Raw genomic sequence first — 14,383 nt, 5'->3', positions numbered from 1 at the left:
ACGACTCATTTAACTCGTTGCAAAATATCTTTTCTTCCACAAGATTCCATTTTCTCTTGTTCATCACCGCCCTCTTAGCTAATTCTGCCTAGTCTCTGAGTTGGAATCGCGGGCGGATATGGCGATATCTGATGCGGTGATTGGGAATTTGATGATCATATACGTGGCGGTGATAGCGGGGATAAAGGCGTTTGGTTTAGTGTGCGGACGGAGCTTCGGTGGTGGGTTTGTGCTGATAGCGTCGAGCACAGTGGTGGGTTTGATCTTGGTCGGGACCCTGACGTGGGACGTCAGTCGTAAAGCCACGTACGCCATTTCCGGCAGTGATCATCAAGATGCCGGTTCGGTTCAAGTGCAGGAGATCTGTAAGGGTGGAATATGCTGGCACGGCGTGGCTGTTCGGTCCCCTGCTTCTCAGGTCCGGTTCAGGCTCCCCTCAACAAATTCCACGAGGTCTTTAGTGTTATCTGTAATTTTGATTGAGAGTAATAAAAAAGCATGTAAAGTTATAAAAGAAATGAAAATGAAGATGCTTTAATTTGTGAATAACGAATTCTCTTTGGGTTTTTCTCTTTACCAAACTAAGCTAAAGTGATTTTCAAGGTGGACGAATTATTAGATTAACCTGATTCATTACGTCAATCTGATTTTAATTAATAAAATTTATCTATCTCAAAATAATTTTTAAATAAGTATCTCTTCTTATTTTACATGTAAAAAAGAGAGATTTATCTTGAAAAAAATTAAAATGGATGAATTTTATTATATTAGATTACGGATGATGTAGTAAATTGGATCTACTTAATATTTTTTTCTTCAAGGAGGCTGAATTTCCCCTTACCAAATAAGAGGCAATGTATATTTGTGGAAAGTAAATTAACAAATTATCCCATACATAACAAACTATCAAATGCAGGAATTTATGGTGAACTCTTTTGGTGAAGTCTAAGGATCTCTTATGCATGTTCATGGATTTTTTATGGTGTCATCTCTAAATCAACACTAATGCATTCTTGCAATCGACATTGAATTCTCATAGATTTAATATTAACATTTGGAATCCAAGTCATATATTCCTAGTCCATGGGCATCACAACACCTACTGAAAAATTTTATGAAGCTCGTTGCTTGCTCAATTGAGCATTGGAAAACAAGTTCAGTATTAACTGAATCATTAGAATTGAATTGGGGCATGTAGGATCCTCATGCTACACTTTTCTCCTTCATGCTACACTCCTGTTGCACATTTTAAAATTAAGATTAGTTCATTCAAAAATAAAATAAAATTAAGGTTAGGGATTTAGAATTTTGGGAATTTAAGTGTTTGAGGTAACAATAAGAGCGGTGATCGATCATTAGGTGGGTGACTATTCAGTGACAAAGATGAAAGATGACAACCGAAGATGACCGACAATTGTTGAAAATGAGATTTTATGGTTTTGGATTTTTTATCAACTCAAACAAATTTGAATTTTTTAATATATTATATAATTTTAAGTTTTTTATTTTAAAATAAAATTTTTAAAATTTTATAAGTTCGACACGTGTCAGATAAAGGTCGAATTTAACGATCGTGACAGATCAGTCATCTAAAAGTATAACAGAAAAACATTAAACACTTACTTTTAACCCACAAAAAATTAGACACCTAAAATTAACTTATAGTTTAGATACTTTTTCTACATTGAACCTTTTCATTTTAATAAATGTCGTACAATACATTTTCTTTTTATATCATTTTTGTGTGTCCCCGTAATTTAATTATTTCTCTACCCTTTTGTAGACACCCGTTTTGTCCGGGTCAAGAAAAAAAAGTCAGCCGCCAACAATGACATTCCATTCGGTAGCCAAGACTTCTTGAAGCCGCCATTGTCATCACTTACGTCACCAGCAACCCAAAAAAAATCAAAGTCAAAAGTAAATCTCGAAAGATCTGGGATTTCACCATGCAACCATTATAAAAAGACCATTCGACTAAAAAAAGAGAGAGAGAAAGCATCCAAACAAGAGCAAAAAAATATAAAAATAGAGAGAAGAGAACGAGAGACTCATCACGACCGTCGGAGGCTTCAAACATCGCCGGAAAAGTCGAAACATCGAAGGTAAAAATTTAAATCTACGTCGATCTAGGGTTTTTAGAAAGAAAGGTCGCCAGATTCGACTTTAGGGTGGTGAGAGCTTCGATTTGATGTATTTTTATATTTTCTGACACCCGTTAATAATGACTGGAGGTGGCCGACAGTGGCGGCGCACGGTGGCCGGTCGTTGGCAGGTTTCCCTCCGGTGAGGGAGTTAAAGAGAAGTCAGAGCTTCTCTCTCTTAGAGAGAGAAACAAAAATGAAAAATGAGAGATGAGAGATGGGGGAGACATTTAGGCATGTTATGGGAAATAAATACCCTCCCAAAATTACGTCGTTTTGGGGAAGGACCTTTGTGTCATTTCGAAAATGGTAAAACCTCGTCCGCAGTTTCTGTAATTTGTAGTTTTTACATTTTAGTCATCAAATTTAATTTTCAGCATTTTAATTTGGATTTCAAATTTTATTATGGTTACATTTTAGTCCCTAATTTATTTTTTATTCGAATATGGCCTAGGAATTTATCCATGTTTTATTTTGGTCACTAATGTAAATTATTTTCTTTTATTTTGGTATTTTAATTTTATAATGATTTCATTTTAATCACTAATTTTGTGTGTTTGGTATTTTGTTTAATTATTGGGTGATCCTTTAACATTTTCTTCATTTTTAGAATAAAAAAATTATTTTTACTATTTCCTAATTTTTATATTTTATTTTATTTTTATTTCTTTTAGAAATTAATATTTTCTTATTTTTATTTTTCTTAATTTTTATTTATTTCTCATGTGACATTTTTTCACATTATTATTATTATTATTATCTTAAAAAATTTATTTTTAATTTAATCTTCTAAAATTTTTCTTTTTGTTTAGCATTCAATATTTTATTTTACCATCTAATATTTGTTTGATTTTTTAGTAGTAATTTCAATCGATAAAAGTTAATTCGAATTGAATTTTTAAATTTTTATTTTCGCAATTAAGACAACCAACAAATTAAATGATATCGAAAGAGCAGTTCGAGGTGCTAATTCTTCCTTGAATGTAACTGACTCCCGAACCCGTTTTAATCGAATCTTTGTAAACGCATACCAATTTTATGTCATAAAAATGATTTTTCTTAAAATTGTTTTTAAAAAGACATTTTTAGGTATTCGACCTACATAACCCAAAGGTCGATGGCGAATCTTTTCCAATTCTATCCAATTTAATTTCAAAATCCCTAAGTTTTCAAAATTAAAGTCGTAACTATTTTTAAAACAATAAATAATTGTTCCTCCGAAAAACAGTTATGATAGCTTGGCGACTCTGTTGGGGACTAGGTAAGTGAGTCAGGCTGAAATTAATTTCTAGTTGTCTTTTTGAGCGAAAATTACAAGTTTAAATTTTAATTTATTTATTCAATTTTTATTGTTTTCTTTTGATTATCTTTTCAAATAAATAGTTGTACTGACGTTTTTTCAATGATTTCAGATTTTTCAAAGTTTTCATCTCTCGCTCTATATCCGAGCTCTGAACCCTTTTAAGTGGGGGTGAAAACGACGCCTTCGTGAGAATTTATTCGCCGCACAGGCCTAGCAAGTAGCCTTCGGGATTCATATACCTTATGTCTTCGTGTGAATTTATTCACCGCACAGACATAAGGGAATGTATCCTCTCGAGTTTAACTTAGTCCACACAAGCTTGTAATGGGCTTAGGACTAAGGGTCTGAGAAGCCCAAGGGGGCACCAGCAAAGAGAACTCGGGTACCTTTTTAGAACCTAAACTGGGAGACTACAAGGAGTTAGAGCCCACTCCAAAACCTTATTTCAAACCCTAGGCTATTTTGAGTTTATTTCCTGCCTTATTTTATGTTCAAAACATGTGAACTCGAAATTTATACGGTTAGGACTTGTTCAAAATCAACTTGCGGGATAGAGATCATGTCCGGGTAGGAATGAAAGCATGTGGGGTAGGACTTTTAATTTTCATTATTTTTATATTATCCTTATCTCACTAACTTTTTTTCCTTCTATTTTTGTTCTTTTTCATTTTATTTTTATCATTTACAGCGTTGATCCACAAAAATGTGTTCGTTAAATGTAAATAGTTTGCATTAATGGACAAAGGAGTTGTAATACAAGAGGTGAAAAATACAGAGGTTCGGCTATGGTCAGGGAGACAATATGCAAGACAATTCAACCAAGAAGACGTGATACACACAATCGAAGATTATGCCACTCTGCTGCATTGTAAAGGAATCAGAATGGACCAGGATTTACACCGAGCACACCAAACGTTAACTTTTTTAGCTGGCAAAGGTTGCAGGGGCAGACGAGAAAAAGGTTACTGACCTGGAAAGTCCCTTCGAAGACGACAAGGATAAGATGGCAAAGCGATAGCTAAAACTGGAGGTCATTGTTAACGAATTCAAAAAAGAAATGGATGAACTTCGGATAGCTCCTATCGATGGAAGGCTCCAATGGCGTTTCTATTAGGGAACAGGTTCAGCAAAGGTGCAGTCATTCTATACTTTAGGAAAAAAATAGCTCGTAACTTACACGGTTTAGCGAGAGAATCCGGAGCAGTTAGACAGGGTATTCAACCAGTGACAGAAGAAGGCAGAAGATGAGTCAACCTGTCAGAAATTGTTCGGGGTCTAGAAGACTTAGTGGTTTTTTATCTCTTAAGAAATAACATTTTTTCCCAATAAAGATTATTTATAATAACATACATGTTTCCGGATCAATGCTTAGAACATTTCATGCATTTTTACATTTTGCATCTACATTTCATTTTTAAGCATTTCCATAAGTCATGGAGGATTCGATGAAGTGGTCCTAATCACGTGACACCACATGGAAACAAGATTTGAACAATTAAAGAAAAAACCGAAATCAGTACAGTGGAAGTTTGTTCAACAGGTTGTAGGATTGAGCCTTCTAGGATGATCTAAGAGAATAATTCCCTATTCCCTACGATTTATGATGTTGAAGTTGTGTTCAGTTACCACATAGGAAGCTCCAGATATTCCTCTAAGAACTGTAAGGCACTGAAGCACAAGAACCTGATGGATTCAGGGGCATGGACAATCAAAGAATGTGGTATTGCATCTACCATTTGCACTAAGAGCATTGTTTTGTTTGAACACGTTTTTTATCTTTCATAATTTCTTAATCTTTTAAACGACTAAATTTATGTAACCTTCTAAGGTGGAATAATTGAACAAATTTTAATCTTTAGTTCTTTGAATATCGAATGAATTAAGGATTCTATTAATTCTTCAAGAATTATAGATTTTTTTACATATGGAAAAATCATACCTTTCTTATCCTGTCTAAAACAAAAACAAAATCCCTCTATTCTTTACCCAGAATAATTCATGAAGATACAAAGAGTCATACAAATACCTTTGAGTCAATAAAGTCACGCCATCGTCTTTTTAGACGTAAAACCAACATTTTTTCCAATAAAACCTAAGGCATTGGGTTGTTCATTTCATCATTCTTCTAAGACACAACTTGGGGCATCTCGTAGGGAGCCTGAACATTGAGACATGTTGGGATCAAGAAGAAGAAAGAAGAATTCATTCGAAATAATTCTATCATGCATTAATTACGTTATTTTCACGTGAATATAATTAATCCTGAAAATTTATCACCCTAGGGATACCTCTTCTGTAAGGACTTTTGTGTATGATATGATGAACGAATTTGTTTCATTTATCCATATATGTATATATATATATCCTTTGTTGTCCCCTTTTGAGTCTATAGTATTTTTTTCCTCTAATTCAACCCTAACCAAGGATCACCCTCTACACTGGGGGCAAGGTGGAAGAAATTTGCTCATATGAGTGAAGACATCAATCCAGAGGAGATACCAAAAGGTAAACCAAATGCCAAGTGCGAAGATCTAATCATAACAAAAAGAGAAAAGAAGTAAAAAAGAGAAAAACAAAGAAAAAAGTGAAGTAAAAAAGAAGACAAGACACATATGCAAAGATTCTCTCTATTCAAATGACGCGTCGAGATTCAAATTATGAGATTGATCAAGCACAATCATTTCAGAATCACTTCACTTGAAGATCATGGAGAATCCAAAGAAAATCAAAAGGAACACATACGAGCATATTCAAATTAATCAAGACAGGATTGAAGGCATCAGAATAAATTGATCATTGGTTCAATACCCTAAAACACTTGTTTGGGCATATTTATCCTTTTGTTTCATAACCATGAACCATGGCCTACATTACGTACCTTAAAAGTCTCTTCAAATCATAAATGGATTTCTAAACATAAGAGACTATCTTCAGATTTCATCTCGCCCGTCAGGATTAATCTTTATTTGCAAAAACGTTTTTGTAAAATCTTTAATGCACGATAGAGAAAAATAATAAAGGGGTTCAAGATATAAATTTTGAATGATATCTTGAAACCAAAGGAGGATTCGAGTTGAAAACCTGAAAAGGCAGCTCGAATATAAAAATTATACAGTTGAGGCGATAACACAAATTCCTTGATAAGGCATCGCACAATTCGAGTGTGACCATTAAAGCTGGGAGTCGGAGAACACTTCCTGTAGATGAGCATACAAGCTACCTCATCAAACCATTAAGCATCAAATAAACAAAAATGGCATACCTTTGACCAAACACAATAACCTGAGACTTTTGTATCCTTTCCTTAACCATTTCCCAAAGATAACTTTGATCTTGACACTTGTTGAATAGCTATAATTTATTGAAGGAATAATAGTGTAATTAATTCTTTGATATCCAATGAACTCTTGTTTTATGATTCGTCAATTGTAAAACCTAAAAAAGGGCAATATTTTCTCGAAATCCTTGATTAAACATTTTTTTAAAACTCTTTTAATTGATATTTTAAGACTTTTGAAAATAAAAGAAGAAGAAAAATGTTTTTCAAACAAGATAATCTCTTTGGAGTAGATCTTGGTAGATGACATGTGGCTCTCAGACATAATGTTCATGCTTAGAATCAGTGTTGAATCAAGAAATGATGAGTGGTGGGGCATCTTTGGAGATTCAACATCGAATGTTGGGGCATCTTTGGGGATTCAACATACCGATGTGAACGATCAGATCTTCTGAAAGCCTTCCCTCTACATGCATGAACAAGCAGACAAAGAATAAGGCTCCATCTAAGAGATAAAACAAGAACTAATTCATTTTGCATACATCTTAGACATACTAAAGAGCATTGCATTTATCATTTTATTCGCATACATAATTTTTTTTTTACAGCTTTAAAGTCGAGTTTCAACATCAAGATACTGGATTCAAAAGCAATTTCAAAAATTTATGTTGGTTGCTTAACTCAGCAACGAGGTGCTATACCTCAACCAAATGACATTTTAAAAGATCGACAGATCTTAGAATCAACTTCAAACGGGTTCGAGAGCCAATTCAGAATAGATCTAGTTCAACTTAACTCCACAACGAGTGGTCAGTTTTAAGTTAACATTTTCAAGCCAGATTTCAAATCCATAACGGATGATATCCGACTGACAGCATTTATCGCTGGGCTTTCCCGTGAAGGAGAATCATCTAAAGATTTACGATCAGCTTGGGCCCGCGAAGGGGTCCATCCTTCATTTAGAGGAAATTTATAGCACAACTTAAGTTGAGAAATGCTATTTGTCAACAAACAACTTTCCAGTTTCATTTAGAGTCAAATTCAACTTCACAGCAAATGATATTGGACTCGAAGCGACGTAATTTACTCGATATTGGATTTTAACTACACGGCGAATAATATACAACTCAAAACCAATTTGGTGAAACAACCCTTGGATTTCAACTTTACAACGAAGGATATACAATTCAAAGCTCAACTTCACAATGAAAGAGCCATCCACGATTTCAACTTCACGACGAAGGATATCGTGCCCACAAGCAGCAATGCAACCCTTGGATTTTAAATTCACGACGAAGGATATCCAATTCAAAGGTCAACTTCACAACGAATGAGCCATCCACGATTTCAACTTCACGACGAAGGATATTGTGCCTAACGAATCAACTTAAATTCATCTGTGATAATAGGGATTTATTCCCCAACCAGTCCAGCATAACTCAAGGCGAGAAGGGATATCTGTCAATAAAATACATTCGAGTTCTATTACACTCAGCTCAAAGGCATATCAAATTTGCAACATAGCTCAAGGTGAGAATGCCTACCTGTTAACAAAAGACCTTCGAGTTTGATTACATTCAGCTCAAAGGCATATCAAATTTACAGCATAGCTCAAGGCAAGAAGGGTTATCTGTCAACCAAGACCTTCGAGTTCGATTACATTCAGCTCAAGGGCATGTCAAATTTACAGCTTAGCTTGAGTCGAGAAAAGCCATACAGCTTATCTTGAGTCGAGAAAAACTATCTGTCAACAAGAAATTGTCGAGTTCGATTCCATTCAGCTCGATGAATCATCAACCGCATGGTAGCAGCGAGGAACTACTTTCCGGTTGAAGTTTAAACTAAGGTATTTAAGTCAAGAGGAAGATCTAGGGTAATCTCTCAGCTTAGTACAACATAGCTCAAGGCAAGAAGAGCTATCTGTCAATGAAGACTTTCGAGTTCGATTCCATTCAACTCGAGGGCATATCGAACATAGGGTAGCATCAATAAACTACCTTCCAGAAGAATTTTCAAGCTAAGGTCTTTCAATCGAGAAGAAGACCAAGGCCCAATTCCAGGCTCAGCCTGAAGCCCAATTATAGTGTCGTTCCCCAAATCAAACACTATCAAGTTTTCAAAACCAAAAAGATAATCTGACAAAAACTAGTTGTCTTTTTCTTCTTTGCCCTATTATTGTTGACACGAGAATGTGCAAAGAGGGGTTGTTGTAGACACCCATTTTGTCCGGGTCAAGAAAAAAAGTCAGCTGCTAACAATGACATTACAGTCGGTGTCCAAGACTTCTTGAAGCCGCCATCGTCATCACTTACGTCACCAGCAACCCAAAAAAATCAAAGTCAAAAATAAATCCCAAAAGATCTGGGATTTCACTGTAACATCCCGAAATCTGAGTCAATGACTAAAATGAGAATTTTTGAAATTTAGGGATCAATTTAGGAAAATTAAAAAGTTTAAGGATTTAATAAGAATATTTCAGTGTTGGATAAAAGGTAATTATGACAGGATTATAAGGGTATTATGGTAATTTAGCTTGGAGGATATTTTTATCTCCCTTATTTAGGGAGATAACACGTGGGAAGAGAGATATCTGGAAGCTTTCTTTCTTCTTCTTGCTTTTTCTTCTTCACGTGGAGTTTAGCTACAAAAGGTAAGTTGGATTTTTATGGTTGTTTACTTGAATATTAAGTAGGTTTTGATTATTTGGGTGTTATATAAGCTTAAGTAAAGCTTATGTAAGCTTATGTAAGCTTAAAACACTAAGAGGAGAGAATTAGAAAGGAATTTCTATTAAGAGTTTAGAGATGAACTTTTTTTTATAGAAAGGTTTTTGAAGTTCTAAGGATGAATTTGACTTGTCAAAGGGTTAATTAAGAAGTTAGAGGTGATAGAATTGAATTAAAAACACATGGAAAATTTGATGAAATTCTTTGATTAAAAAATTATGGTGAATTATGAGAGATAGTGAAGTGTTATAGTGTTATAATAAGGTTTACATATGTATCGATAAGTATTAAGGTATAAGAAGGGTTTAATAAGTAGAATTTGAGGACAAAGTAAGACATTTTCGTGCTCAAAATGGAATTTCTGGGTTGTGTGCATCGATGCATCTTCAATGTGTATCGATGCACTCTCAAATAAATAAACATCGAATGCAATTAGTGCATCGATGCATAAGGAGTGCATCGATGCACCCCCTTAAAATTAAAACATCGAAGGTGATTTGTGTACCGATGCATGGGTAGTGCATCGATGCATATGTTAAGGAATGCATCGATACACTGTAGAATGTATCGATGCATTTTAATGGGAAATGGAATAAATCTTTCTTTCAGTCTAAGAAGTGATATATATTATAATATATTAATTGGATACTGCTAAGTATAAATACATGACTGTGTAGACATTGATCGAAAGCAAAGTTCGGATAAGTCGTCAGAGTAAGATTCGCAAGAAAGAACAAGAACTTGGTAGTGTTCATTGTGACTAGGTGAGTACATGATATTAAGTGTATGTTATGTTAAGGAACTAAGGCTTGCGATGAGTCTAATTATGATATTATGTGATATGAGTACTGGAGCATACACATGTAGTGATATGGTGCTAGATGTATTGTATATGAGTAAATGCATATGTCTAATTGTTGAATGCATCTTTATACGTGAATTATCTAAATGCATGTAATTATGATAATGGGTCATGTGATCATAAGATATAGGATAAAATACATGTGAAAGTAATATGATTTATATGTGTTTCTATTATAATGTTATATGATATGTTTTGTATGTGAAACGAATGTTATGTATGTGAAACAAATGTTATGTATGTGAAACGAATGTTATGAATACATGTTAGTATAATAAGTTAGGTTAAAGGTTATAATTGAATGAAGAGATTGTATAAGAACATGTATATGCAAACATATGTTATGAGATAAGAATCATGACTATGAGCTATGTGAAAAAGAATACAAGTAAAGGTGAAAAACTATGTGATAAGTGAATGTGAATTACATGGAAATATGCTATGTGAAAGTGAAATATGTGCCTATGGGAATATGTGAAAAGATATAAAAGGTAATACCCATGTCATGTGTTATGAGAGCTATAGGTATAGTTGACATGCCAAGAGTCGAGGGATTATCAGTGGTCCTTTGGGACATAGTGGTCCTTCGGGACATAGTGGTCATTCGGGACAAATTTCTACGCACCCCTAGTGGGATTTATATGAGTTGTGGTGACAACATTGTGCACAACCTCTATGTACTCACAATCTTAAGTTCTCAATAGTATGCATGAGCTTTGAAAAGAAAACATAATTTGATATAATGATACATGTGTTTCTCGTGAAATGGTACATGTGATATGTGATATGTATAAGTTATAAGTTAGGATCATATGATAATAATGGTAACAAGTGCATATGTGTAATGGTGATATAAGATGTTATATGGTTATGTATGATATGATCATAGAAATTATTCATGCATTGTTGTGTTTTGAAGTTATATTATATGTTTATGTTCAATATATGCTCATATGATGGAATTGAATTAATGACAAGGAAATAAGTAAGGATAAACATGTAAATGACGGGTTCAATAGGTATATAAGTATAATGTGTATTACATAAGATGTTCATACATTTGTTAGTTTACTTTATGTATTTACATGTCTCACTAAGTCTATGACTTAGTGTGTAGGTGTCTTACATGTAGGTGTGGTTAAGCCAGAAGATCAAGTTTCGGATCCGTAAAGCAGCATATCTCCACGCAAAGTTCAGATCAGAAATATTTTGTAAAGTATGTTTTGTCATATAATTTAGTATGTTGGCATGTAACTAAGTCATCAAATATGTATGCTCTGATGGAGTCTGTTAAGGTTTTAAACATATTTATGTAAAAGAACTACTTTATAGAATAGAAGTTTTAAATTTTCTATGGTTTTTATAAAAGTATATGCTTTGACTGGTCAATGTGATACCTCGGACTCGTATCCGGGTTAGGTACGGGTTGAGGGTGTTACATTTAATGGTATCAGAGCTAAGGTTTAGCCGATTTTAGGCTTAAACTAAAGTCAAAAGTATTTTGAAAATGAATACATGCCAGCATAAAGTGAAAGTTTATGATCTGATAGAGTCATGAGTATACTGTCTTTGAATAAAGTTTTATGGTTATGTAATAGATGTCTGATCGTGAGAGTTCACGCAGTGAAAAGAGAAGTAATAGACCTGAGGGTAGTAGCCATTCACCTGCCATGGCCAGGTATGGTGAAGAGCGAACACCTCCAGTAGTACAAGTGAGAGATCAAAGGATATTTTTTGGGACGTTAATTATTGTTTTGTAGCATTTTCAACCCTCTACGCCCTCAGCTCCTTGAATGAATATATACAAAGAATTGAAAGGTTTAGGAGCACCTGAGTTTAAGGATGAAGCTGAGGAAGATCTGGTTTCTGCGGATCTTTGATTGAACGATGTCAACATTATGTTGGATGGACTTTACTGTTCTGACGTGGAGAAATTAGATGGAATAGTTTCTTTGTTAAGGTGACAAGCTAGAATATGGTGGAAAAATGTCACAATGAGATTAAGAAGTGATCAAATGACTTGGTTATTCTTCTTGGAAGAATTCAATCATAAGTATATTGGTGACCAATATATTAGACAGATGAAGCAAGAATTTCTGAATTTAAAGCAAGGGAATTATACAGTTTATGAATACGAATGTGAGTTTAATAAGTTAAGTCGTTTTGCTGCTGAGTTTATTCCGACTGAGAAAGATGTATGTGACTGGTTTGTGGAGGATTTACGCCAGAGAGTTGTTGATAGCCTTGAATTTGTCATCGTTTCAAGAAGTGGTTAATCGAGCTAAAGCTATAGAGAGAACTCAGAATGAAAGATTTAAAGAACATAAATTTCAGAAGTCCAAAAGAATGGGTGCTTCGTCAAGTTCTTTGCCATCAAAGAAAAATAAAGAATAGGATTCTCCAACTCAGGATATGTGGAAATCATATGTTTTTACTGATAGAATATCAAATCTCAGTCAAGTCAGACAATGTTCATATTGTGGAAAGAATCATACAAGAGTTTGTAGAGTGATCTCATGAGCTTGTTTTAGATGTGGGGATATTAGATATTTTATTTGAGATTGTCCATTTATGACTGAAGAGACGATACAGAGAGAAAGATCTACTACGATATCTTAACGAAATAGAGGTAGAGGTTGTAGAAGAAATCGATCGGAGTCATTCACTCAACATGATATGCAACCAACTGCCCAAGTTTATAATTTAAGGACTGATGAAGATTTCGATGACCTAGAGATTTTGGCAGGTAAATTTCGATATCGTGGTAAAATAGTTTGGTTTTAATATATTTGGGAATCATCATAGTATTTAGTAAGTGGTATTTAGAAAGATAATTGGAAGATTTGATTAGAAGCAAGAAATAATGAATTGTTAAGAATTAATAGTATATGGTTTCCAAGTAAATAAGTTATATGAAGGTTGTTTATGGAATAAGTAAGAAAGATATATATATATATATATATATATATATATATATATTGAGTATTGAATGAGAACTGTATATGAGTACAAGGTTAATAGCAAGGGTAAGATAAGAATTGTTGAGTATTATAATGGATTGCTTCATTTGAGGTAAAGTGAAAATTCGAGGACGAATTTTCTTTAAAAGAGGGGGAGATTTGTAACATCCTGAAATCTGGGTCAGTGACTAAAATAAGAATTTTTTAAATTTGGGGATCAATTTAGGAAAATTGAAAAGTTTAAGGATTTAATAAGAATATTTTAGTGTTGGATAAAAGGGTAATTATGAAAGGATTATAAGGGTATTATGGTAATTTAGCTTGGAGGATATTTTTATCTCCCTTATTTAGGGAGATAACACTTGGAAAGAGAGATATCTGAAAGCTTTCTTTCTTCTTCTTGCTTTCTCTTCTTCACGTGGAGTTTAGCTACAAAAGGTAAGTTGTATTTTTATGGTTGTTTACTTGAATATTAAGTAGGTTTTGATTATTTGGGTGTGATATAAGCTTAAGTAAAGCTTATGTAACTTAAAACACTAAGATGAGATAATTAAAAAGGAATTTCTATTAAGAGTTTAGAAATGAACTTTTGTTATAGAAAAGTTTTTGAAGTTCTAAGGATGGATTTGACTTGTCAAATGGTTAATTAAGAAGTTAGAGGTGATAGAATTGAATTAAGAACACATGGAAAATTTGATGAAATTCTTTGATTCAAGAATTATGGTGAATTATGAGAGATGGTGAAGTGTTATAGTGTTATAAGAAGGTTTACATATGTATAGATAATTTTTAAGGTATAAGAAGGGGTTAATAAGTAGAATTTGAGGACAAAGTAAGACATTTTCGTGCTCAAAATGGAATTTCTAGGTTGTGTGCATCGATACATCTTCAATGTATATCGATGCACTCTCAAATAAATAAACATCGAATGCAATTAGTGCATCGATGCATAAGGAGTGCATCGATGCACCCCTTTAAAATAAAACATCAAAGGTGATTTGTGTCCGATGCATGGGTAGTGCATCGATGCACATGTTAAGGAATGCATCGATGCACTGTAGAATGTATCGATGCACTTCAATGGGAAATAGAATAAATTTTTCTTTCAGTCTAA

The 14,383-nt window shown here is 33.8% G+C and overlaps 1 protein-coding gene across 1 annotated transcript; it reads left to right on the top strand.

Annotated features, from left to right (window-relative positions):
• Positions 1-10: 10 nt before the first annotated feature.
• Positions 11-12,585, top strand: LOC120114761. The gene is made up of 4 exons (XM_039135553.1): positions 11-462; positions 6,452-6,461; positions 11,908-12,021; positions 12,463-12,585. Exons 1-4 carry the CDS (start codon positions 119-121, stop codon positions 12,583-12,585), a joined length of 591 nt encoding a protein of 196 aa, XP_038991484.1. The 5' UTR covers positions 11-118.
• Positions 12,586-14,383: the final 1,798 nt, after the last annotated feature.

The sequence above is a fragment of the Hibiscus syriacus genome, unplaced genomic scaffold, assembly GCF_006381635.1.
Source record: "Hibiscus syriacus cultivar Baekdansim isolate YM2019G1 unplaced genomic scaffold, ASM638163v2 tig00110246_pilon, whole genome shotgun sequence".
In the NCBI taxonomy this organism is placed as follows: Eukaryota; Viridiplantae; Streptophyta; class Magnoliopsida; order Malvales; family Malvaceae; genus Hibiscus; species Hibiscus syriacus.
The sequence above is the reverse complement of the archived record's forward strand: the minus strand, read 5'-3'. Positions and strand labels throughout refer to the sequence as shown.